Source organism: Myxine glutinosa, chromosome 5, assembly GCF_964187855.1.
Source record: "Myxine glutinosa chromosome 5, kmMyxGlut1.1, whole genome shotgun sequence".
Lineage (NCBI taxonomy): Eukaryota > Metazoa > Chordata > Myxini > Myxiniformes > Myxinidae > Myxine > Myxine glutinosa.
In genome coordinates, this window is record NC_136265.1 from 170233402 (window position 1) to 170259459 (window position 26058).

At 50.8% G+C, this 26058-nt stretch overlaps 2 protein-coding genes across 2 annotated transcripts in view; one reads left to right on the forward strand and one right to left on the reverse strand.

Moving 5' to 3' along the window:
- Positions 1–26058, reverse strand: part of LOC137426749 (CB1 cannabinoid receptor-interacting protein 1) — a 295939-nt gene that overhangs the window by 145884 nt on the left and 123997 nt on the right. The window lies entirely within an intron of this gene.
- LOC144891981 (mitogen-activated protein kinase-binding protein 1-like) overlaps positions 1–26058 on the forward strand; it is a 121933-nt gene that overhangs the window by 76100 nt on the left and 19775 nt on the right. Inside the window, exons 12-15 of the mRNA XM_078777107.1 lie at positions 654–745; positions 13240–13365; positions 13609–13679; positions 13757–13878. Coding sequence (XP_078633233.1) covers positions 654–745; positions 13240–13365; positions 13609–13679; positions 13757–13878 — 411 coding nt within the window. The remainder of the gene's footprint in view (positions 1–653; positions 746–13239; positions 13366–13608; positions 13680–13756; positions 13879–26058) is intronic.

Here is a 26058-nt window from a genome sequence, read left to right on the forward strand (position 1 = left end):
CTTTGAGTTAAAAATACGTTTAAGGACGCTGGATGGAGGATGGAGTGCAGGAGAGTTTAGGGAATGTAGAAAAAAGCTTGTACTTTGTCCTTTATTGTGTAGATAATCCTTGTTACATCATCATGGAAGTTCGTAATAAATTCTTTTTTTTCTTTTTTTTTCTTTCTTCGAGACGTTTGTACGTAATGAATTTGGCCACCCACGATGTGTATTTGATGGATAGTAACTCACAGACGCCATTCTTGAACAATTTATTTCAATGTTGTTGTGCAGAGATCGTGCAAATACTGTTCTCGATTGTTTGTGCAGGTATCTGCTGAAATGGTATAGAAGTTTCACTTGAACGGCTTTCATCGCATTTCCATGTTCCCTTTCCTGTGTAACGTAGGCCTTGAATCCCTGGAGATTTTTCATAAAACTAGAGTTGTTTAGTGAAGTGACTGTCATGCTGATGATAATGACAAACTTTGCGTATATATTGAACGTACGGCCAATTAAAGCAGAGGTCATCCATGAGGAATGACGTGAAGAATCTGGCTCACACAAAGTGTTTAATCTCCAGGTTTAATCTTACAATTAAATTGGAGTAACATCATCTGCATGATTTGATGAACATTGCCTTCCATAGCTTATAGCGTGTGCGGTGTGCGTAGGATCTACGATTTGGCGCTGTTTGTCGAGTTGGTGAAAATCGAGGCTCATGACACGGAGGTGATGTGTTTGGAATACTCGAAACCAGAAACAGGTGTGTGACGATGGAATTTCTTGGCCAAAACGTTGCACTAACATCATTATTTATTTTCCTTCAACAGTTTACACTTGCAGAGGGAAAGCACGATATGGCTTTTGGGATGAATCGATATAATCGGACAATTTATTGGCAACAGATGAAGCTTTGGCTTGGAGAATCCAAGACTAAATTGCAGCTTACTTAAATTTGAAATACATCTGCTTGCTATTTTAAATATAAAGCAGATTTTGTTATTGCTGCTTATTCAAGCCTGTGAAATATGGTTTTATCTCCTCCAAGTTGGCCTTGTGCCACTATGATAAGTAGATGCCGAGAAAACAAACAAAATCACAATTCGACACCAATGACAGATATGAAAGAATTTTATAATCTATATATATTGTTGCAGACGCGGTTTTAGATGTTAGTTTACCGAGCGGTTTGGTATTACCGCGTCCGAACAGTTACTCCCCGCTTAGAACCCGATTTCACCCAAACGTTGGCCGGATCGCACCGCAGCTAGTCAATAGGGAAAAGACAAAGGCGACACGGATGTGAAGAAGAAGAAGGAATAAAACGAGAAGACGTACAGACGAGTAATGGGATTTATTATTTACACAAGCAAAAAGGAGCAATCACGTTTATTTACAAGCACATGAGACACAGGTGACACAGTGAAAATACTAGCTTACCTACACAAGCTTAATTAACCCAGGACAGAACAAACAGAACAAACTCACGTACACAAGAAGGGTGGAAAGGCAGGAGGTGGATGGCTGGAGGGAGAGGAAGGTCCAAGGGGGTCCTGCAGCACAACCGGCGCGTTTAGCAGCCGCCGTTCAGGCCCCAAGTGGCTGTGGGGTGTTGTTGCTGCTGTGGCCTCCGCTGCTTTCCCAGGACTTGTCTGACGCGTCTGGTCCAAACCCTCAACTCTTTCTTGGTTCACTTACTCCTCACCACCGACTCCTCACCGCAACCAACGCAACCACTGACCGCCACCACCGACTCCTCACCGCAACCAACTGACCACCGACTCCACTGACTGACTCTTCACGACTCTCTCTCTTGACGACCAACTCACTTGCTTCCTGCGTGCGCGCCTTTATAGCGCCTCCGGCGATTAAGCCGCCGGCCTTCAGGACACGCCCACCGGGGTGCTCACCTCGGCCCTGGTTGGTCGCGCGACCCTCTGGCTCCGCCCTTGATGACGACGGGCGGGCACGCCTTTCTTCTCCGACGAGAGCACAGGTTCAATGGCGGTTATTGGAGGGGAGGTAATTCGGCAATCGAGGCCCGGCAATGACGGAAGGGGATGTAAAAGGAAATGGAGATTTTGGGGATGGGAAGGAAAGGGGATCTATTTTCTTTCACTGGTGCAATGGAGTACTTCAATTAATGGGAGACACAGCCTTACCCTAAAACACAGAATAAGAGATAACTATCAACAGGGGTATTCTATTATTTGGCTGATGTGTATGCTTGTGGACTAATTATGGGATGCCCTTTCACCTTTACACAGCTCCGGAGGTAGGGGGGCGCAGAATAAACAATAATAATAATAGTACAGCACACAATCAAAAAATATACAGTCCTCATCTCCGCAACACTGCATCCTCCTCCTCTTAGGCACGACCCGGGCCTACAACTTTTATTTTTAGTGTGACACGTAGGTGTAGTTCCCTCTACTTTTAACCTGACCCTGAGTGCGACAGTTTTAAAACATAAATAAATGTGTCCCGCTGCTCCATTGCACCCTGCCTAACAGACTTACGCCCACAGTTAACCGAATTGCGGAATGGTCTTCAAACTATACACTGACGGTGGGAAGCATTATTTACAATGACGCTATTTTTATTTACAAGACTAACCCAGGACCTGTAATTGTTCTTTCTGGGGGGGAGACAGTCTGCTCTGCATCGACGCACCATGAAAGCACCCACAAGCACCAATCGGTGCAGTCACCATTGTTCATCAATAAAAATAAACCAACAACCCCTAACCCTGCAGGTGATCTCTTGCTCTTTGGCTCCCTCTGCTGGTTATTATTATTTGGTCTTCCAGGTGTTGTCATTCTTTTGCTTTGCTTACTGGCGGCCTATTTGTATTAAAACTTGCACCCAATGTGTCCTTTTTATTTATTTTATTTATGGCCCACAGGGCCGACTAGTGTGGTTCACCTGTGCCCTGTGGCCAAGGTCCGCCAGCAAGATTTCGGGCCCTCATGGCCGGTTCCAGCAGAGGAGCCATGCCCCAACCCATGGGGTCCATAAGTGGTGCTCGGCCACAGGCATGTGGTCCATAATGTGGTGCATCGATGCAGACAGCTGGTTCTGGGAATTTCGGGCGCACAATGGAGGACTCACGCTCCCCTCGGCACCCAATGGCGCACAGGTCATGTGGGAGACAAAAGGGGAAAGACAAATGAGCGAGGGGTAAGGTCACAAGGGTACACATCAATAAGGCAATGCAAGGCGAAATGCGTACGGAGAGCGAAATGAGAAAGCTCGTCCCTACCGTACGTCACCCCCCTGTCACCTACACTACCCTTGCCCTTACCCCATATGTACAAAAATCTACACATTACCAATCCGTCGCTACCGTCACATCTTCCCCTTATTTCCCCTATACCAAATTCGTCGCCACAATCCCTCTACTTCAAAATTTGCCATCACCAAATTCATCATCAATCCTCATAAGGAGGCAGAGATGGAACATCAAAGCACAATGTCACACCCACGTCATGATGCGTCTCACAATCCAAACATTTGCACAGTAAAAATAATTAAACATGGCATGGTGCGGAGTACCTGTCACCTCAGGTGAGTGGATGCAGATGGTGTGAGGAGATCCTTCTTCCTAACTATCCTCTAAATGACTTTAACACACTTTACACTACCCGGGGTCTTTCCCTGCCAATCCATTGGCCAACTTACACTATGGGTTCTAAAAACCAATTCCCATTGACCAAACTGTGGTGCTTCTCAATTTGGGGTCTCACTCCCCCGATTCATCTCCCGGTGCCTTCGCACAATTTCTGGGCTGCGACGTGTAGCTCTCCCAGCAGGTCTACCCACCTGCACACCTCCACCCTGCAGTTGCCACCCGAGCTTACCTAGCTCCTCACCCTAACCTAACTAACTGGGGAAGGCCCTCTCCTGGCTCTGTCACCCCTTGGTGCCCTCTGGCACTGGGCTACCCGGGTCCGTCCTCCGGATCCTCGGGCCCCATCCACAACAACTACTACCGGCTCCCAGAGCCCACCTGCGGCCTCACCTGGCCGACATCCTCACAGTGGCGGAGCGCCCAACCAACTACACACACTAACAGGCTACACGCCCAGCCATTTCCACAACACTAATGCACCCATCCAAAGACCATTCTTTCACCCGCACCACAGATGCCAATATCCAACCACAATTTACCTGTACCCTCTACCTAACACTTACACTACCCGCCCCGGGTATCCGTGATGGGGGTCCACTCTTCCCCCATTCACACCTTCGCACCATCCACTCCACTCCACAATTTCCACCATACTCACTCCACGACCATCCATTCCAATACTCCATTTATTCCACACTACCATTCTCCATACCTGCTGTTGCACACCTGTGCCCTCACACCTGGTGCCACCTGCACCCTCCTTTCTTCCTGGACCATTTGGTCAGCACAACACGCAATCACCACTACTCCCTCATACACTGCTCCATTCACCTGTTCAGTTGCACACCTGTGCAATCACACCTGTTCAATTCTCACCTGTTCAATCTTCACACACACGGCATCATCTCAGCTAACTACTCCCTTCTGAAACTTGCGCTTCCCAGTCGTCCCTTTAAACTATTGCGCTCCCACGTCATTATCAACCACACTAAACTACCTGCGTCCCCACTACAGGTATCAGTCACTATCTAAACCTTAACGTTACCTAATGTCATCTTCGCTAGATCCCTATCAATATCCTAACCCACCCGGGCTAGTTTTCACTGCCATACACCCCATAATCTATAGCGCATTTGCCCCACTTCTGTGAGGGATGGTGGATTTGCCATCCCACCACATCGGGGAGGTCCTACTATCAATTTGGTTCGTCCAAATTCAATCAATCAAAAATTTGCCAATCATCTGCCAATCACCGTACCAATCATCAAATTTCGCCTTTTTTCTAATTTCGTGGCCAAAACACTATCCTCATCACCCGTCTACTTATTACATCCTCTCGGTGCGCCAATTCACGTCTACAGCCCGGCTTCGTACAGCCGAGCAATGAACGCGTGTCGTTTTGTGCCAGCGGCTGGATACGTCCCGCATTCGGGGCAGGGGCGGGGGCTTACCCGGGCCGAGATCCCACGCACCACCTCGGCGTGGAGCCATCCAATGTCCCGATCTCGACCTGCCGGCACGTCTCAATAGAAAGTGGTCGCCATGACGACCCTTCCTATCGGGCTGCCCGCTCCGCCTAGTGGAGCCCAGACGCGGCCGTTCCAAGCGAGGCACAGCGTGGATCGCGTACGGCGGTTCTTTCGAAACCGCCGTGGTTCGGATCCCCGCTGGTCCTCGCGGCACGCGAAGCTGCCCGACGCGCACCGAGGGCCCGATTCGGCTATAAGTCGTTCTAACCTCTAACCCGGTTACCGTCGATGCTTCACCTGCAGGCTTACATGCATACGCTACCCCTTTCTTGCTCATACCTCCTGGTGTTCCCATGCTCCTCGTACCTTTCCTTACACACCTCGGTACACTCATTCCGCTCACCGACTTGGTCACACACCTGACCACCGAACACCTTGGCACACATTCGTCGCTCGCACACCTCACCAACACACCTCTTCGCGCCCTCTCCTCGGTCACCTCCTCTGTGACCATCACAGGTGTGCTTTCACTCGCACACCCAACCACGTGCTTCTCACGACCAACTCAAGTGTGCATTCCCACACACGCTCTACCATTCCAGGTGTGCATCCTTCCATTCCAGGTGTACATCCTCGCTCACCTGTCACAACCAACTCACGCTCCGTGTCACTCTCACTACTCTCACCTCCACTCTCGGTCGCGCACTCACCCTTACTCTCGACAGCACACTCTTTCCTCATGCACCCGTCCGTTACACACCTTTCTCGCGCACACTCTTCCGCACATTCTTTCGTTACTTCCTCCGTAACACTCACCACACCGCGCTTCCCTGTGCTCCCTCGCACACGCGCTTCGACCAACTCACTCCTGACGGCACACTCACTCCTCGGCGTGCTCTTTTTCCTCACACACCCCATGGTCGGACATTCTCGCACACCTCTTTTTTCGCACACCAGACCTGTCGCACACTTCACCAACGGCCTTTCACGAACACCCGGATCCAAACCAATCCCCAAGCCGACTGAAGCTTTCCTCACATCATATACATTGCCACTCACCTCCGTACCTCATCGTCGCACCTCCTTTGCCACCTGCAAACTCTTTATTCGGTTAGTGAGCATCACATCATGAGTTGAGCACCGACCTTGCACATATTCCATCACCTCCTCCTGGATTTCTCTTTTAGTTTCTGTCCGTCCCTTCTTAATTTCACTCACCTCTTCTTCCACTTCCTCTAATTTTTGTTTAACCTCTTTTATTTCTCGGTGCGTCTCCTCAAGTTCGTCCTCTAAGGCTACCGTGACCGTCTCTATGTGCATCCTCACCTGCCGGTCCTTTGTCTCCATTATCTCTGTCACCTCGTCCACCCTCATTGTCAGTTCCTCCCGTACCATCTGACATTGCCTCTGCGTCGCTATTAATTCGTTTTTAATTTCTTTTTGTGTCGCCTTTAACCCTCCTAGTACCGCAGTGTTCTTTTGAACCTGCTCCACTAGTTCTTTTTGTCCCTCCGTCAGCTGTTCCACCTCCTCCGTCAGATCTTCTATTCCCCCTTGTAACTTTGCCGTATTATTTCTCACCTCTTTCTCCATACGCTTCTCACCTCGCTTTACCTCCTCGCGTAGCCCCGAAACCTCGTCACCCACACCTCGTCGTATCTCCTCCTTCATCTCCTCCCTTTCTTTTGTAGATGCCGCCCTCATCTGTCCCAATTCATCCCTCTGAGCATCCAGTTTGGTTTCTACCCCGATTTTTACCTCCTCTATCTGCTCTCCCATTTGTTTAATTTCTCTGGCGGATTGCTCCCCTATCTCCCGCCTTCCATTCTGTTTTCTAACCCCTCTAACCCCTTCTTTACCTCTTTTATCCCATTGTCTAATGCCTCACCGGTACCCCTCACTTCGTCCCTCATTACCCACAATTGCTCACCCTGAGCATCCATCCGGTTCCCCATTACCCCCATTTGGCCCTCCAATCGCTCACCCTGAGCATCCATCCGGTTCCCCATTACCCCCATTTGGCTCCCCATCCTATCCATTTTTGCATTCAGTTGGGTCAAGAATAATCTGAGGTCAAACCCGGTTTGCCCAGCGTCCCCAGCCACCACCGCGGGCTCGCCCTCCACTGCGCCGCTATTTTGGGACCCTTCAACCACGTGCGCAAGCACGCCATTTTGTGCACCTGATACTCCCTCAACCGCCTCCTCATTGCTCCCCTCCATTTGATCCTGGGTTACCCCTAACCCCTCCTCTAGCTCACCCACCGGCATCCGATCGCCTTGACCAGCCATGGCGCGATTTCAAAATTCGGGTTTTTGTAAAACAAAACAAATTTCGCCGTTAATAATTTCGAGCGCGTGAAGCGCGCTTCGGGTCCGATCCCACTCCTGACACCAATTGTTGCAGACGCGGTTTTAGATGTTAGTTTACCGAGCGGTTTGGTATTACCACGTCCGAACAGTTACTCCCCGCTTAGAACCCGATTTCACCCAAACGTTGGCCGGATCGCACCGCAGCTAGTCAATAGGGAAAAGACAAAGGCGACACTGATGTGAAGAAGAAGAAGGAATAAAACGAGAAGACGTACAGACGAGTAATGGGATTTATTATTTACACAAGCAAAAAGGAGCAATCACGTTTATTTACAAGCACATGAGACGCAGGTGACACAGTGAAAATACTAGCTTACCTACACAAGCTTAATTAACCCAGGACAGAACAAACAGAACAAACTCACGTACACAAGAAGGGTGGAAAGGCAGGAGGTGGATGGCTGGAGGGAGAGGAAGGTCCAAGGGGGTCCTGCAGCACAACCGGCGCGTTTAGCAGCCGCCGTTCAGGCCCCAAATGGCTGTGGGGTGTTGTTGCTGCTGTGGCCTCCGCTGCTTTCCCAGGACTTGTCTGACGCGTCTGGTCCAAACCCTCAACTCTTTCTTGGTTCACTCACTCCTCACCACCGACTCCTCACCGCAACCAACGCAACCACTGACCGCCACCACCGACTCCTCACCGCAACCAACTGACCACCGACTCCACTGACTGACTCTTCACGACTCTCTCTCTTGACGACCAACTCACTTGCTTCCTGCGTGCGCGCCTTTATAGCGCCTCCGGCGATTAAGCCGCCGGCCTTCAGGACACGCCCACCGGGGTGCTCACCTCGGCCCTGGTTGGTCGCGCGACCCTCTGGCTCCGCCCTTGATGACGACGGGCGGGCACGCCTTTCTTCTCCGACGAGAGCACAGGTTCAATGGCGGTTATTGGAGGGGAGGTAATTCGGCAATCGAGGCCCGGCAATGACGGAAGGGGATGTAAAAGGAAATGGAGATTTTGGGGATGGGAAGGAAAGGGGATCTATTTTCTTTCACTGGTGCAATGGAGTACTTCAATTAATGGGAGACACAGCCTTACCCTAAAACACAGAATAAGAGATAACTATCAACAGGGGTATTCTATTATTTGGCTGATGTGTATGCTTGTGGACTAATTATGGGATGCCCTTTCACCTTTACACAGCTCCGGAGGTAGGGGGGCGCAGAATAAACAATAATAATAATAGTACAGCACACAATCAAAAAATATACAGTCCTCATCTCCGCAACAATATAAAACACAGTTTGTGTGTGTGTAATGTTACCGATAGACTCCTAAACGGAGAGGCTCACGTGCTTGATATTTGGCATAGACATGGCCATTGAGCCTGGGAAGAACATGGCCGACCTAAAAAAAAATATTTCATAATATATTTTTACCATATTTTTACCTCAGCGCATTTCAGCGAGGAATATTATGCACGGAATCTGACCGGTGGCAGAGCAGCGCGCTGATTCGCTCAGAGCGATCACGTGATGTTCCTTGCTGCCATTAACTCAGTTACGCGTTCGCACGTATTTTAGAGCGAAAAGCGATTGCGTTTTTTCACATTTCAGCGAGGAACATTGCCATTCACACCACATAGGTTTTTTTTTTCTTTCATCTTTACGAGATCCATATTTTTTATTCATATTTACCTCAGCGCATTTCAGCAAGGAATATTATACACGGATTCTGATCAGGTGGCAGAGCAGCGTGCTGATTCGCTCAGAGCGATCACGTGATGCTCCTTGCCGCCATAAACTCACAGTTACGCGTTCGCACGTAATTCACCACGTCAAAACAAACGAGATCCGCGAAGCGAGTTGGTCGAGTCGTGCTAACCAAGATGGCGACACGGCGGCTTCATTTTTCACGGAGTATGAGCGTTCTATATATTTTCAATTCAGTGCGCCCGACTCGCTCATGTACTTGATTTGTGGCATAGACATGGCCATTGGGCCTTCATGGTGTAATTTGTGCGAGGCTTTTGTCCGAGTGAGCTTGAGTCGAGAGGGCGAATGTACGGGTTGGGAATGTACGGGTCTCCCTTCCCCCGCCCGGCAACGCCGGTACTGGAGGGCGTCACAGGATCGGTGAGTCTCCAAAATCCGCTTCGTGCTGTTGCGAAGATGCAGGACGATGTCGCGATTGTTGTGCTGCTCTCCGACCATGAGAACTGCAACGTCATTGTTGACTGGCCCTCCCCCTCCCCTTCCCCCTCCCCCTTCCGTCCTCCCCTCCCCCTCCCTTCCCCTTCCACCCTACCCCCTCCCCTTCTCCCCTCCCCCTCCCTTTTTCCCCCTCCCCCTCCCTTTTCCCCCCTCCCCCTCCCTTTTCCCCCTCCCCCTCCATTTCCCCCCCTCCCCCTCCCTTTTACCCCTCCCCCCTCCCTGCCTCCTCCCCTCCCCCCTCCCCCTCCCCTCCCCCCTCCCCCTCCCCCTGCCCTCCCCCCTCTCCCTCCCCCTCCCCCCTCTCCCTCCCCTCCCCCTCCCCTCCCCCCTCCCACCCCTGTCCCCTCCCCCCTCCCACCCCTGTCCCCCTCTTCCCTCCCACCCCTGTCCCCCTCCCCCCTCCCACCCCTGTCCCCCTCCCATCCCTCCCCCTCCCATTCCTCCCCTCCCCCTCCCCCCTCCCCCTCCCCCTCCCCTCCCCCCTCTCCCTCCCCATTCCTCCCCTCCCCCTCCCCCCTCTTCTCCACTCCCCGCCCTCTTCTCCCACCCCCCTCTCCTCCCCTCCCCCCCGTTCCCCTCCCCTCCCCTTCCCCCCCCCCCCCCCCGCCCGGCAATGCCGGTACTTCTGCTAGTATTAAATATTTGTTACAATCCTCAAGTTCCAATACTTAAACCAAGTGCTGGGTATGATCTCCCCTCTGTCCTATAGATTTTCTTATACGCAGCAACAGGCAGGGGCGTCGAGGGAGGGGGGGAGGGGGAGGTTCAGGGGAAGTCGCTGCCTCGAGGCCTGGGGTCCATTGAGGGGCCTGAGCTTCTCCTGTAATTTTTTTAACCAGTGCAGTTTAACCCCTCATTGGCTCATCCTCATTTCCTCATCGTTACATTTAAACCCAGAGGCTGATTTTGCTTTCTCACTGGAACCAAAACAACATTACACCGCTGTTAATGGTATAATTTCAAACTTTAAAGAAAATAGTTATTAACCAGATATCTGCATTACAAAGAAATGGGTTTGTGTCCTGTTTGTCCCAAAAAATTATTAATCATCTTCTCGCGTATTTTTTTTTACCAATCTTATGGAGAAATAGTGCTCAACAGTCGAGGGTGCGAATTGATTCGATTGGTCCAAACGTCCCGCTATCTCCTTTATTTTCGATCATACGGCTAAATAAAAGTGACCATTTGTTTTAAAAGTTTTTTCGTTTTTCATTAAAAGAAAGTTCCCGAAAAAGTTATAAAAGAGAGAAAGGGTGGGGTTGGGGGGGGGGGGGGCTATGTTGTTTGTCTCAGGGCCGTGCTGGCTCTCGATGCCCTTAGCAACAGGTTATGCGTCGCTTTTGGGAGGGTGTCTGAGATAATATGAATAACTTCATCTTTCAAACCAGCAATTGTGGTTGGTTTCACCTGAAACTCTCCCTTTGACTATTCCCCATAATACATAATCCAGCGGTGACAAGTTATGGGATCTGATTGCCATGGGAAGAATTATTTTTCCATCAGCCAAGCGAGACATTCATTCGAGGTATAGGATGTGGCTCCACTATGTTGAAACCACACATTTTCATTATTTCTCACCTTCGTTCCCTCAGCAGATGAAGATTACTGCTATTTCGGTGTTATGGTCTTCAAAAAATAGGGACCGTAGATTTGTGACGATCTCAATCCACACCAGACAGTGATTTTCGGGGAATGAAGGATGCTTCATGTTCTTTTGGGTTTTTCCACCCCCAAAATTTGTAATTATTTTTATTCATCATCCCATTAATGTAAATATGGTACTCATCAGAGAAAATTACGTCATTGATACTGAGGTCCTCATTTTCCAGTGCTTTAGAAAAGCGGTTCAAAAAATTCCATCCCGTCTTCTGTGATCATTTTCATTTAAGTGCCTGGAAAAGCTGGATTTTATAAGGACAAATCCCAGCGTCTTCCTTCGGAATTCATCACACTGACCGATTCCTGTTTCAGCTCTGAGTCATCTTGTCGATTTGCGTGGACCTCTCTACATGCGTTACTGTACAGGTTCGATAGTCTCAGTGACGTGAGCATGAACACACCGCCCCGAGCAGCCATTATTCACATTTTGTAAATGCTCTCTGCACTCTCTTTGGTAACTGTTTCAATGTATGTGTCATAAAGAAAGATGTGCTGCTCGATGTTGAATTGCCACATTAGTTTTATTAACTGCAAAAAAAAATAATTGTGCGACAGGTAAGCTAAATAAATTTGAAACTTATTTACAATCTTATTACCCTGGTGTTGGGCTAGCGGCTAGGGTGCCTGCTTAGGATCCTCGGATCCTGGGTTCGAATCCCGGTCGATTGCTGAATTAACGCCAGGGGGGTTGACTCAGCCTGTCATCCTTCCGAGGTCGGCTAATTGAGCACCAGTTCACTGGTAATTCACTGTTTGTCGTTAAAGGCGGCAAAAAGGGTTGGCGTCAGGAAGGGCATCCGGCCGTAAAACATTGCTTCAAATAGGGGACCGAAAAACAACAACAACCACGGTTCCCGAAAAAAGGCCAACCCCCGCTTTGCGGGGAAAAATGGCCTCTAAAGGTGTTTTTTTTTTTTTTTTTTTACCAAGAAAAGCTCAGCATCATCAAATGTTGCCTTTTTTATGGTCCACCCAGTACAAATGTCAGTTCTATTAGGAGGGATTTCAATGTAGGAGGAGCCCATTAGGCCCATCAAAGCCTCCACAACGGTTGCCATGTTGTTGTTTTCCCATGCTCTGTCCCTTTTTATATGTTGAGCATCAAGCATGGAAGCAGCACATACCATTTGTAATGTTTGGTATGATTCGCCCGGGGTTCAAACCGCCGACCTCCGAGACTCGGACCATTACACCACCTGACTGTGGTTGTCTTAGGCGTCAGCGGAAGGGAATGAATTGTCATGGTTTTTATTTTCTTCCGAGTGTTGTATGTTCAGAAGTATTGCTCAGTATTTACGCCAGATCTATTCACTGCAGCCGTTTCTGTATTTTAAATGTTGATTATATCACTTTTGTTCTGGCCAAATAATTAAGAATTTATCTTCAATTGTTTTCATAAATATATGCAACTCATTTTTTTATCATCTACTACTACTGCTACCACCACCCCACATTTTTTGTCAGTGTCAGCCAAGGAAAGTTGCTTCCTGGTTGGCAAATGCCCGATCACTTGATCCCTTGGTGCTACTATTGGGTACTCTCTTTGCTCATTGGTTGAGGTTATTTTGACTCGAATACGATGTAATTAATGTGAAATAAACAGGTCAAAGGGTCACTGCTTTATTCTACAATGCTGCTCGCTTCCTCGTAGCTGCCATGACGTTTGTCCTCTCCGTTTGCTTTATAATTTAAAGGACTGTCCTTGAACCTTGACATTAATACTGGATGAGTTTTGTGGAAAAATGGAGCTTTCAAACCACAAGGACATTTCGGCGCATGGGGATGAAATTAGGGGGCGGCGGGGGCATGGCGGGATAAAGGGGAAATTGAGGAGGACATTTGGAAGATGATTGTTTTTCACGTTTAGTAAATTCAGGCCTTAGGACCAAGCTGACCTTGTAGAGAAAGTTAAATTGCTGAGATTTTGTTCATAGTTAGACATGTATCTTGTTCATGATTTTCTTCCCTACAGAGATGAGGTTGCTGGCCACCGCAAGCCGTGACCGCCTTATTCATGTGCTCAATATGGAGAAAGGCTACTCGCTTGAACAGACGCTCGATGAGCATTCGTCGGCAGTCACCGCCGTGCGCATTGCTGGTATGAATTCCACTACTGAAAGATGGCCACGGACACCGAAATGTTTGTTTTTCTGATCTGAGCTGATTGGAATGTCCAACTTGCTTGTATAATTATTTCTTTTTTTCTCAGTTGGTTTACCTACCTCACATAGCAATGACTCTCCCTTTCTCTTTGTCTGCAAACCATGTTTATCCTTTTTCTTACCCACAAAACAAGACCAATAATCCTTGTACACCAGTTTATTTAATCCTTTTTTTTTAGGTGTTGGGGATCAAGCACAATTGGTGAGCTGCGGTATGGACAAGTCTATCTACTTCCGCAACGTCGAAAAGGTTGGTAATGTTGCTTTGAACCTTCAGTGAGGCTATGATCATCATGCATTTTGTACTTCTTTTTATTTTCTTTGCAGGAGGGCGGAGGTCTGCAATTTGCACGGAAACATCACGTCGTTAGCAAATCCACTCTGTATGACATGGATGTCGACGTCTCTCAGAAGTACGCGGTGATTGGCTGCCAAGACAGGAACATTCGGTGAGCTTCCTCCTCCTCCTTCGTTCCTATCCAAATCATGGCTGCAGGTTGCGTCATTTTCTGGGGGCACAGCTGTGCCACTGATGCAGTGCCCCTTGTAGGTGAAAGCAGGAATTTATTATTTGTTCATGGTGCTCTTGAGAGCTCGCCTACTCTTCACGAAGGACAACGTGAGATTTTTAACGTCCACCAACTAATGCCGGCAGGCGGGGCATCCGATGACTGCAGTCACGTTGAATCACCCTGCCGGTGAAACACCGGGATGGCAGTTTATAACTGAGTTGGGATTCAGACCCAGGCTACACAGCTCAATGGCGAGTGAACGTACCTGAATGCTATCTTTTCGAGCCATAGTAAGCTTCCGATTGGAAAGAACATAGTTTTACTGAAGAAGAACCGCTAAACTCCAGTGCCATTTATCGATTTGTTAACGGGGGCTTTGTGAATGATTTTCTTGCAATGTCAAGATAATTTTACTTTGTGTTCTATTTGCATTTTCCTCATTTATATTTTTATATATATATATATATATATATATATATATATATATATATATTGTTACAGACGCGGTTCTGGATGTTAGTTTACCGAGCGGTTTGGTATGACCGCGTCTGCACAGTTTACCCGATTCCACTCGAACGTTGATTAAGTCGCGCTATGCTAAATCAATGATGGAAAGGACACAACGGCTGGATTAAATGACACGACACCAGGGGTACAGTTCTCAAGACCTCCGGAGGAGGTTATAATATTTGTATGCAGAACGTTTAGATTACACTGACAAGAGGTACAGCATAGGAAGGTGGGCACTTAATCACGGTCTTATAGTAGCCCCGACAGACCACAGATAAACAGGACAAGACTGACTCACACAGGGATTGATGGCAAGGAAGGGCAGGTAGTCGATGGATAGCACAAGGTGCACCTTGGCTCAGGGACAGTCTCTTCCTTCAAGCTGGGGGCGCATCTGACGTCACCTCCGGTAAGTGGCTGCGTATATCCAGCGGGGAGTGACACGCCCTCGGCTCGTTAGCTCCGCCCCAGATGGAATCGGCCCGCCGCTTCTTATTGGGTGCGGGGGGGTTACCGGGCTCCGCCCTTGAGGAGGAGCTGACAGTGAGCCCCTTCGTGGTAACCCCGTCGGAGCGCGTGGTCAATGGCGGCTAACCAAGCCGGAGTGAGGACGCGCACTCCCCGCGCGCTGTTGTTGTAGTAGTTGTTGTTGTTGTTGTAGTTTCATGAGGAAGATGGGAGGAGGTATGGGGAGTTCCTAAACTCACTACTGGTGCCATACAATCACATTCTGGTGCAACGAAGAGTCAGAATTAATGGAAACGAGTCCTTAACTGACATAGACTAAGAATAACTAGCAAGATGTCCTATAGTTGTCTACGTGAGATGCGGTGAACCTGGGCACGACATTTAATGGGGGAAAAAGGGGAAGGTCGGTTCTACAGAGTGTTGTTTACAGACAATGGGACTAGGGAATGGGGGATTGGGGATAGTTGGGGAGTATTGGGGAAATAGGGGAATATTTACAAGCGGATATGGATGGAGGCCAAATCCCATATCCGCAACATTGCACCCTTCTCTACCTCGGGGCGTCCCGACCCGATAAATCTTTACCTACTTTAGTGTGGCACTCAGATGTAGTTCCCTCTACTATTAACTCTACCCTGAGTGCGACAGTTTTACAGATGTTCACAAATGAGTAAATATGTCCCCCTGCGACGTTGCACCCTTCTCCTCACAGAAACACACCCACAGGATAACCGAATCGCGGAAAGAATTCTCAAACTAAACATACAGCCGGTAGGGAGCATCATTTACATAAGACTACACTGATATTTACACTACGATCCAGGACCTGTTTTTGGAGGAACACATGCAGATGTTATGCATAGAGAGAGCACGCATGCCAGCATCGATACACCAACCCACGAGTGCTCTGTGGCCTTACGGCCTTTAATAATGTGCAGAGCACCCCGTTCAAGCACCAAAAGCACCACCCCATCACACAGTCAGCACCATCCGGTGCACCAATAAAGTGTTCATAGTCACCGGTGGTGTCGCAGCCGGCCGATGTTCTGCCGCTGGTCTTGCCTTCATGTGGTGCACTTGGCCTTCTTGCTTCTTTAAAAAAATAAAGAAAGGCGCCAACCGCGTCCATTTCTTTATTGTGGCCGTCAGGGGGCCAACTATTAGTGGTTCACCTGTCTGGCATAGGTGCCACGTTGACCCATAGGTCCATCGACGGGTGGTGCTTGCCCGCAAAAGAACTGCGGTCCATGGTGGGCGGCCACAAACATTGCGGTCCATATGGTGTATCGATCCCGGCAGCAAGCAGCGAAAGTGCAGGCCCACAACTGCGGAGCCAGCACCTCTCTCTCCTCTCTCTCTGCCCCAAAGCCAGATCCTCGGAGGTGGGAGACAAAAGAAGAAAACAAGTGAGTAAGGTGGTAAGGGCGCAAAAGTGCACGCAATACAAGATGATGCACACTGGGGGCACATGGGAACCAGGTGAGACAGGTACGTTCCTACCGTACGCCCCCCCCCCCCCACCAGGTAACCTACATGGCCCCTCCCTTACCCCTTACTGTATCCACAAAACACAACACTACCCATAAACATCTACTTTACCAATCAACAAACGTCCCTACTGTCTTCCCCGTTCCTCCCATAAACCAAATTCGTCTTCTCTCCCTCCTAACCAATCAAATTTGCCATTTCCAACTCTCATCACAATTTGCCATCTCCAACTCAACATCAAAATTTGCCATCACCAATTCATCATCAGTCCCTCCTAGGGAGGGAGAGATGGAATCACCCCAATGTCTCATCCACGTCGTGATGCGTCTCACCAATCCACACAGCAATTCTCATTTCCTGCACACAGAACAAAGAAAACACAGGTGTGGAGTCATCATCATCACCACAGGTAAGTGGCTGCGTATGGTGCGACAGGTTCATCAATCCTAACTATTTCCTAAATGACTTTAACAACTTTACATTACCCGGGGTCTTTCCCTGCCAATCCATTGGCCAACTTACACTATGGGTTCTAAAAACCAATTCCGATTGCCCAAACTGTGGTGCTTTTCAATTTGGGGTCTCACTCCCCCGATTCATCTCCCGGTGCCCTCGCACAATTTCTGGGCTGTGGCGTGTACCTCTCCCAGCGGGTCTACCCACCTGCACACCTCCACCACTGCAGTTGCCTCCGAGCTTACCTGCTCCTTACCCTAACCTAACTACCTGGGGAAGGCCCTCTGGCGCTCTCCCCACTCGGTGCCCTCTCTGGCACTGGGCTACCCGGGTCCGTCCTCCGGATCCTCGGGCCCCATCCACAACTCTACCGGCTCCCAGAGCCCACCTGCGGCCTCACCTGGCCGACATCCTCACAGTGGTGGAGTGCCCAAACCAACTACACGCACTAACAGGCTACACGCCCAGCCATTTCCACAACACTAATGCACCCATCCACAATACCATTCTGCAACCGCACCACAAATGCCAATATCCAACCACAATTTACCTATACCCTCTACCTAACACTTACACTACCCGCCCCGGGTACTCGTGAAAGGGGTCCACTCTTCCCCCATCCACACCTTCGCACCATGCACACCACTCCGTACCACTTACTCCAACTCTCTCCACACACCTGTACTTGCACACCTGTGCTCTCACTCTTGGTGCCGCCTGCACCCTTCTCTCCCCAAGCGCATTCGCGCTGATCCACAACACTCACTACTCATACACTGCTCCACACACCTGTCCAGTTGCACACCTGTGCAATCACACCTGTTCAATCCTCACACAGCATCATCTCATCTAACTACTCCCCTCTGAAACTTGCGCTTCCCAGTCGTCCCTTTAAACTATTGCGCTCCCTCGTCATTATCATCCACACTAATCTACCTGCGTCCCCACTACAGGTATCAGTCACTAACTAATCTTAACGTTACCTACTGTCATCTTCGCTAGATCCCTATCAATATCCTAACCCACCCGGGCTAGTTTTCACTGCCATACACCCCATAAACTAGTGCGCATTTGCCCCACCATGGGAAGGGTGGCAGGGATGCCACCCTTACCCACCGGGCCCATCGCTCATCAATCCCCCAGTCCTCTGGCACTAATAAGCCCCCCTTATTCAGAGGTACTGGGTCCCGCCTCGGCATCTAAAGCCGAGGCAATCCACGGGGGCACCTGCTCGCCGGTGTAAGGCCGTATCCGGTCGGCGTGGACGATCCGAGGGAGGGCTCGTGGCCCCATTTTGATCTTAATGACCACGTCACAGATTTGCGACAGGACGATTCCTGGGCCTTGCCAGGGGGAGGTGAGTTTTGGGCACCTTCCCTTCCGTCTCCGGGGATTAAAGAACCAAATCTTCATCCCCGGAGCGTATTGACTCCCCTGGCTCCGGTCGTCGTACCTGCGCTTCATCTTTTCCCCCGCCAGATGGAGTTGGCGGCGGGCGAAGGCATGGACTAGCTCCATGCCTTCCTCTAGGTGACGTGCGTACCCCTCCCTCGGCGGGTTAACCACTGTGTCTGGCACGGGACCGCATAGCAAGTCGGCGGGAGCCCGTAACTCCCGCCCATACATAAGCAACGCTGGACTGCATGCGGTGGCCCCGTGCTGGCTGGTTCGGTAGGCCATGAGCAAATAAGGGAGATGTTCGTCCCAGTCATCCTGACGGGTGGCGGTGAACAGTGCCAGTTGTTGGATTAGAGTTCGGTTGAATCTTTCCACCATCCCGTCAGATTGAGGTCTTAAAGGCGTTGTTCTGGTTTTCCGAATTGACAGGAGACTGCACACATCTTTTAGCAATTTGCTCTCAAAATTTCGTCCCTGGTCGGTGTGCAACTCCTGTGGAATCCCATGCCGGCACACAAATCCTTCCACGAAGGCCTGCGCTACCACCCCTGCTTCTTGGTTGGGGAGGGCGTAGGCCTCCGGCCACTTGGTGAAGTAGTCCATCACAACGAGGATGTACTTATTACCTAGGCGGGTGCGGGGTAGTGGGCCTAGGATATCCATGGCCACCCGCTCTAGGGGGGCCCCCACCTGGTGTAATTGAAGGGGGGCCCTCATCCTCCGTGCTGGTCCCTTTTTGGCAGTACAGGCGTCGCATCTCCGACACCAGTCCTGTATGTCGCGCCCCATATTCACCCAATAAAACCTCCGGCGTACCTGCGATGTCATCTTTGTCCTGCCCAAATGGCCGCCGGGGCGGGTACCATGCACCTGTTGCAATATATCGGTCTTAAATTTATTTGGGACTACCACCAGCCAGGAAGTTTTATCAGAGGGAACCTCCACCCACTTGCGATACAAGATGTTATCCTTCAATTCCAGGGTCTGCCACTGAGCCCAATACGCCTTGGTCTGTGCCCCGAGGGGGGTGACCTCTTCCCCCTTAGGTCTTTGCCCCAATTTGACCCAATTGAACACTGGCCCCAGGACAGGATCCTCCTGCTGGGCCGTGCTCCATGCCAAAGTTCCGAATTCCTCATCTGCGGTTAGTGGCAAAATTGGCCCTCTCACCCGGGTTGCCCGGACAACAAGGGTCGGGTCCGAATCGCCCAATTGTTCCCTCTCCTCGTGTCTCGCACAAAATTTGCAGTTTTCCCCCAGACAAGGACGCCGAGAGAGTGCGTCCGCATTACCATGGGCCTTCCCGGCCCTATGGGCCACATCAAAATCGTACTGCTGCAACTTTTCCAACCACCTTGCAATTTGGCCCTCTGGTTCCTTGAACCGAAGGAGCCATTGCAAGGAGGAATGGTCAGTTCTAACCAAAAATTTCCGCCCGTACAAGTACGGGTGGAAATGGTTCATGGCAGCCAGCATAGCCAATAACTCTTTGCGAGTGACGCAATAATTTCTCTCGGGCCTACTTAAGGCCCGACTATAATAACCAATCACTCTCTCCACGCCCTCCTGTGTCTGAGACAAAACTGCGCCCAATCCTTCCTGGCTCGCATCCGTGTCCAGGGTAAATGCCCCGTTGCTAGTGGGGTAAGCTAGAAGGGGTGCGGATGTTAGACACCCCTTCAATTTTTGGAAGGCCTCGTGGCACTCCCGTGTCCAATTAAATCGCGTCCCCTTCTCCGTAAGCCGGTGGAGGGGACGGGCCAACTCCGCAAATTTCGCCACAAAGCGCCGGTAGTAGGAGCAGAGTCCCAAAAATCCCCGCACCTCTTTGATGGTACGTGGTGCGGGCCACTCCTCTACCGCTTTAATTTTGTCTGGGTCCGTTTTTACCCCCTCGCAACCGATGACGTGGCCTAAATAGGCCACCTCCTTGGCAAACAAGGTGCACTTGCTCGGGTTCAGCTTCAACCCTGCCTGTCTGAGGCACCCGAACACCTGGTCCAAATTAGCTACTGCCTGGGGGAACGTTTGGGCATGTACTAGGACGTCATCCAGGTACACCAGGCATGATTGCCATGGCATGCCGCCTAGTACATGCTCCATCAATCTTTCAAAGGTGGCGGGGGCGTTACACAAACCAAACGGCATCACAGTAAACTGATACAGTCCCTTACCTGTGGAAAATGCCGTTTTCTCCTTCCCTGCCCTATCCATCTCCACCTGCCAATACCCACTCTTGAGGTCCAAAGTCGAGAACCAATTTGAGCCCGCAACGGCATCGAGGGTGTCATCAATTCTTGGCAGGGGATATGAGTCCTTGAGTGTCACGTTGTTTAGCTGGCGATAGTCCACGCAGAACCGCGTGGTCCCATCCTTCTTTTTGACCAGCACAACAGGTGACATCCAAGGACTTCCCGAGGGCTCGATCACACCTGCGTCGAGCATTTTTTCAACCTGCTCGTCAGCTTCCGCCCTCTTGCTCCAAGGGAGCCGTCGGGCGGCCTGACGAATAGGCCGGTCCTCACCGGTGTGGATCTGATGTTTCACCAGGCCCGTACGTCCAATATCCTCGGTGGACAGGGAGAAGAGGTCCAAATGGGACCCAACCAGTTTGTGTAAGGCCTCCCTCTGGGTACCTCCCAACTCTACGCTACTACGATTTACCATCTCGCAAATGGGATCGGGCCAATTCCTACTTCTTATTGAAGGCTCCCCCCGGGGTCGGCTCGGCTGGACGTTCTCGCCCCTCACTGTCGCGACTTCCTCAACTGGGGTGCAGCCAGCTACCCTCGTGCCCCTTACTATAGTGCGTGGTTCTGTACTCGTATTTATTACTCGGACGGCCACTACCGGTCCGTCCGTTTTTACAAGGGTGCGGCCCACGATTAAACCCGGTATGGACTGCGCTGCCACCGGTTCGACCAGGCCGCAGGACTCCTGCCATGTTGGGCGAGCTGCCCACCGGGCCGGCACTATCGCCTCGGCCCTTGGGGGAATGGTCACGGCCTCGGAAGCCTCCAGCTCCGCTCTCTCGGCCGTGCTCACTCCCCCTAACGGCAGCTCTTCTACTCCCACCTGCAGGATCCCCCGGCACAAGTCGATTTTACAACCGCTGGCAGTCAACAAATCCAACCCTATTAAACATGGGTCGCACACCTCCGCCACCCAAACATCTATCTCCCTCCTTACTGACCCTAACTTGAGGGTCACAGAACCACGCCCTATGATCGGGGCCGTTACCCCGGTAGCAAGTTGCAAACTATAATTTTGCAGGCGCTGGATCTTATCCCAGCCACCTGCGCTCGAATCAAGGACCACAGGGCTGATGATCGTGGCGCTAGCTCCTGTGTCCACTACGGCGTCTACCCCCACGCCGGCAATTTTGCATCTAATTGTCAGGCTACCGGTTCCAATTTGGCCACAATAAATGACCTGTCACGTCAATGAGGGCTCTCCTCCATCCTCTTCTGCCGAACACCGCCCTACGTGCCCGACACCTTCTAGTTTCCTGGGGTCTGGCGGGGGGGTGTCTGGGGTCGGCTAACCCGCTCCCCCCTGGGCGGAGTTGAGGACCTCAACCGCCGGGGATCATCCCGGCGCGTGGCTCGACAGTGCCGCGCCAGGTGACCCAGACGGTTGCAGGTATAGCACCTCACCTGATAAGGTGCTTGTCTCCGGAATTCCAAATTTCCCCCCCTGTAGGTCCGAATTGGATTACCCGCTCGTGGTCCACCGCGGGCCACCTCCGGGGCCGCCTGCCATGGTCCAGGTCCCGCCAGGCGCTGGTCCACCAGCCTCCGGACCATGCCCGCCAGGTCAGGACTCACGTCGGGGGCGGGCCCCCTAAGGGGTCCGCCCTCCATCGGGGGTCCCACCTGGCGGACCGCCATTGCGAGACGCTCGCCCCCCCGGGCCAGGGGCCTCGCTGCTTCCCAATGGGCCGCAGCGTCAGCCGCCTGGCTCAGAGTCTGCGGGCGCCACATGGCGAGCTGTTGCCGGAGCTCAATATCCGGGAGGGCCTGGATAAAATGGTCCAGCGCCAGGCTTTCCCGGGAATCTGCTGCCATGCTAGCATGTGCGATCCCCACTGCGCGGCGAATGTCGTGGGCAAGTTCCCCGATGGCTTCCTGGGGCTTGCGTTTTCGCAGCGTGAGCTGAGCTTTAACAAGCTCGCTCTGCTGTTCAATGCCGAATCGATTAATTAGGGCGTCGCGGAGGGCTGGCAGGGTGAGAGCACCCGCTGGTAATGCCGTCAGCACCTCCGCCGCCGCGCCGCGCAATGCGGCCACCAGGTGGACTCCACCTTCGTCCTCACCCCAACCGTTGCCCTTACACACACAGTCAAACTGCGCCAGGTACGCGCGTAGATCACTCTTGCCGTCATACGGCGCGAGTGGGACCTTGTGGGACCACCTCGTATGCGAGTCGTTGCCCGCCTGCCGGACCCCGTGCGTCGCCCCTTGCGGGGTCAGCGCGGGGCCGAACCGGCCGGGTCCCCACAGTACATTACCCCCAAGGGGCTCTCGTGCCTCCCCGGTCCCTCCAACAACTACCCCTGTTGGTGTCGATGCATGGGTCACACCTCCGCAACCCGCTACCCATTCCATACCACCACAACCTTGCTCACCCACACCTCGCACCTCTCGTTCCATACCCTCCGGACCAGCCATACACCTCACTCTTGGCCTCTCACGAACATCCGGGTCTATCTCGACCCCCAAGCTTATTAAATCACCTGGCGCATCATAAGCACGACCATATTGGTCACCACTTACACCGGGTCCTCTTTCTCTTCGCTTCTCCTCCATCACCTGCGAATCCCTCATCCGGTTAATGAGCACATCATCACGATCCGAACACAGACTTTGGACCAATTCTTTTACCTCCTCCTTTATCTCTTTCTTATCCTCTCTCCGTCGCTTCTTAATTTCGCTCACCCCTTCTTCCACTTCTTCTAATTTCTGCTTCACCTCCTTCATCTCCTCGTGCGCCCCTTTAACTTCTTCCTCTAACTCCACTTAATTTTTTTCTATGTGCTCCCGCACCTCCCGCTCTTTAACCTCCATCACCTCTACCGCTTTGTTCATTTTCCTCGTCAGGTCCTCATGTACCGTCTGACACTCTTTTTTAATTACCCCTACGTCCTTTTTCATCTCCTTCTGTGTCGATTTTAAACCCTCTATTACCGCTGTGTTCTTCTTTACCTGGTCCCCCAACTCCTTTTGTCCCACTGTCAGTTGTTCTACTCCCAGCGTCAACTCCTCTATACCCCCTTGCAATTTTACAGTCCCCTTTCTCACCTCCTTCTCCATGCGCTCCTTACAGTGCCTCACCTCCTCGCGCACTCCTCCGACCTCCTCACTCACACCTCTTCTGATCTCCTCTCCCATCACTTGCATCTCCTGCCCAGATGCCACCCTCATCTGCTCCATTTCCTCCCTGTGAGCATCCAGTTTGGTTTCTACCCCCATTCTGACCCCCTCTATCTGCTGCCCCATTTGTTTAACTTCCCTTTCCGCTTGGTCCCTCATGTCCCTCAATTTGCCTTCCATCCTGTTTTCTAACCCCTCTAACCCCTTTTGCATCCCTTCCATTTGATTCCCTTGAGCGGCCATTCTGTTTTCTACCCCCATTAACCCATTTTTCACCTCTTTTATCCCGTTGTCTAACCCCTCAAATTTGTCGTCTAACTTCCCAAATTTCTTGTCTAATCCCTTAAAATTATTGTCTAACCCCTCACCGGTACCCCTCGCTTCGTCCCTCATTACCCCCATTTGGCCCTCCAATCGCTCACCCTGAGCATCCATCCGCTTCCCCATTACCCCCATTTGGTTTCCCAAGTCATTCCTCAGGTCTTCACTTGTCTGGACCATGAGCGCCTTTATTTGTTCCATAAATAGGCCCCAATCCATCGGCGGCGCTGCTAGCACGGGCGCGGCTAAATTTGGCGCCACAATAACCATGTGTGCGAGGCCGCCATTTTGTGTGTCTGCTACCCTCACTGCTTCGCTCTCCTCATGTCCCTCAATTTGGTCCTGGATCGACCCTGCCTCACTCTCTTCTACCGGAACCCAGCCGTCTTGGTCTGCCATAGCGCGACTTTCAAAATTCGGGTTTTTATTTTTTTTGTAAAACACAATTAAATTTCGCTGTTATAATTTCGAGCGCGTCAAACGCGCTCCGGATCGAATCCCACTTCCCGACACCAAATGTTACAGACGCGGTTCTGGATGTTAGTTTACCGAGCGGTTTGGTATGACCGCGTCTGCACAGTTTACCCGATTCCACTCGAACGTTGACTAAGTCGCGCTATGCTAAATCAATGATGGAAAGGACACAACGGCTGGATTAAATGACACGACACCAGGGGTACAGTTCTCAAGACCTCCGGAGGAGGTTATAATATTTGTATGCAGAACGTTTAGATTACACTGACATGAGGTACAGCATAGGAAGGTGGGCACTTAATCACGGTCTTATAGTAGCCCTGACAGACCACAGATAAACAGGACAAGACTGACTCACACAGGGATTGATGGCAAGGAAGGGCAGGTAGTCGATGGATAGCACAAGGTGCACCTTGGCTCAGGGACAGGATCCACACGGTCCGGTCCAGATATGCGGGGAGGTATCGTCGCGCTGGAGGTGGCGTCTGTTTCTCTTCCTTCAAGCTGGGGGCGCATCTGACGTCACCTCCGGTAAGTGGCTGCGTATATCCAGCGGGGAGTGACACGCCCTCGGCTCGTTAGCTCCGCCCCAGATGGAATCGGCCCGCCGCTTCTTATTGGGTGCGGGGGGGTTACCGGGCTCCGCCCTTGACGAGGAGCTGACAGTGAGCCCCTTCGTGGTAACCCCGTCGGAGCGCGTGGTCAATGGCGGCTAACCAAGCCGGAGTGAGGACGCGCACTCCCCGCGTGCTGTTGTTGTAGTTGTTGTTGTTGTTGTAGTTTCATGAGGAAGATGGGAGGAGGTATGGGGAGGTCCTAAACTCACTACTGGTGCCATACAATCACATTCTGGTGCAACGAAGAGTCAGAATTAATGGAAACGAGTCCTTAACTGACATAGACTAAGAATAACTAGCAAGATGTCCTATAGTTGTCTACGTGAGATGCGGTGAACCTGGGCACGACATTTAATGGGGGAAAAAGGGGAAGGTCGGTTCTACAGAGTGTTGTTTACAGACAATGGGACTAGGGAATGGGGGATTGGGGATAGTTGGGGAGTATTGGGGAAATAGGGGAATATTTACAAGCGGATATGGATGGAGGCCAAATCCCATATCCGCAACAATATATATATATATATATATATATATATATATATATATATATATATATATATATATATATATATATATATAGAGTCCCTGTATATAGAGAGTTGTGTCAACTCAAATTTGGACGCCATTTTGTGTCTAAGTGTGTCGGATTAGATATACATGTACATTCGCGATATGGGGTGATATATTCTAAACCTGCTAAAAAAAAATTTACTACACATATTTAGTCTTATTATTACATACAGGTGATATTTGTTTTGTCAAAAACTCAGCTATTGCCGTGAAAAAGAGCTGTGTGGTGATATTAAAAGTGGTATGGCAATGCATATTACAAGCCAACACTGCATATAAGAGCTAACATTATAAGTAAGACAAACCAATGCTGTCGTTCTCTGAATTTTAATAACTTTTAGAAAGGAGTGTGGGCATATCCAATATTTTTTAAAGGGTGCCGAGAGCAATTCCGGTGTAGGACTTCCAGCCGACATATAGTCTAACACACTTAAAACAAATTC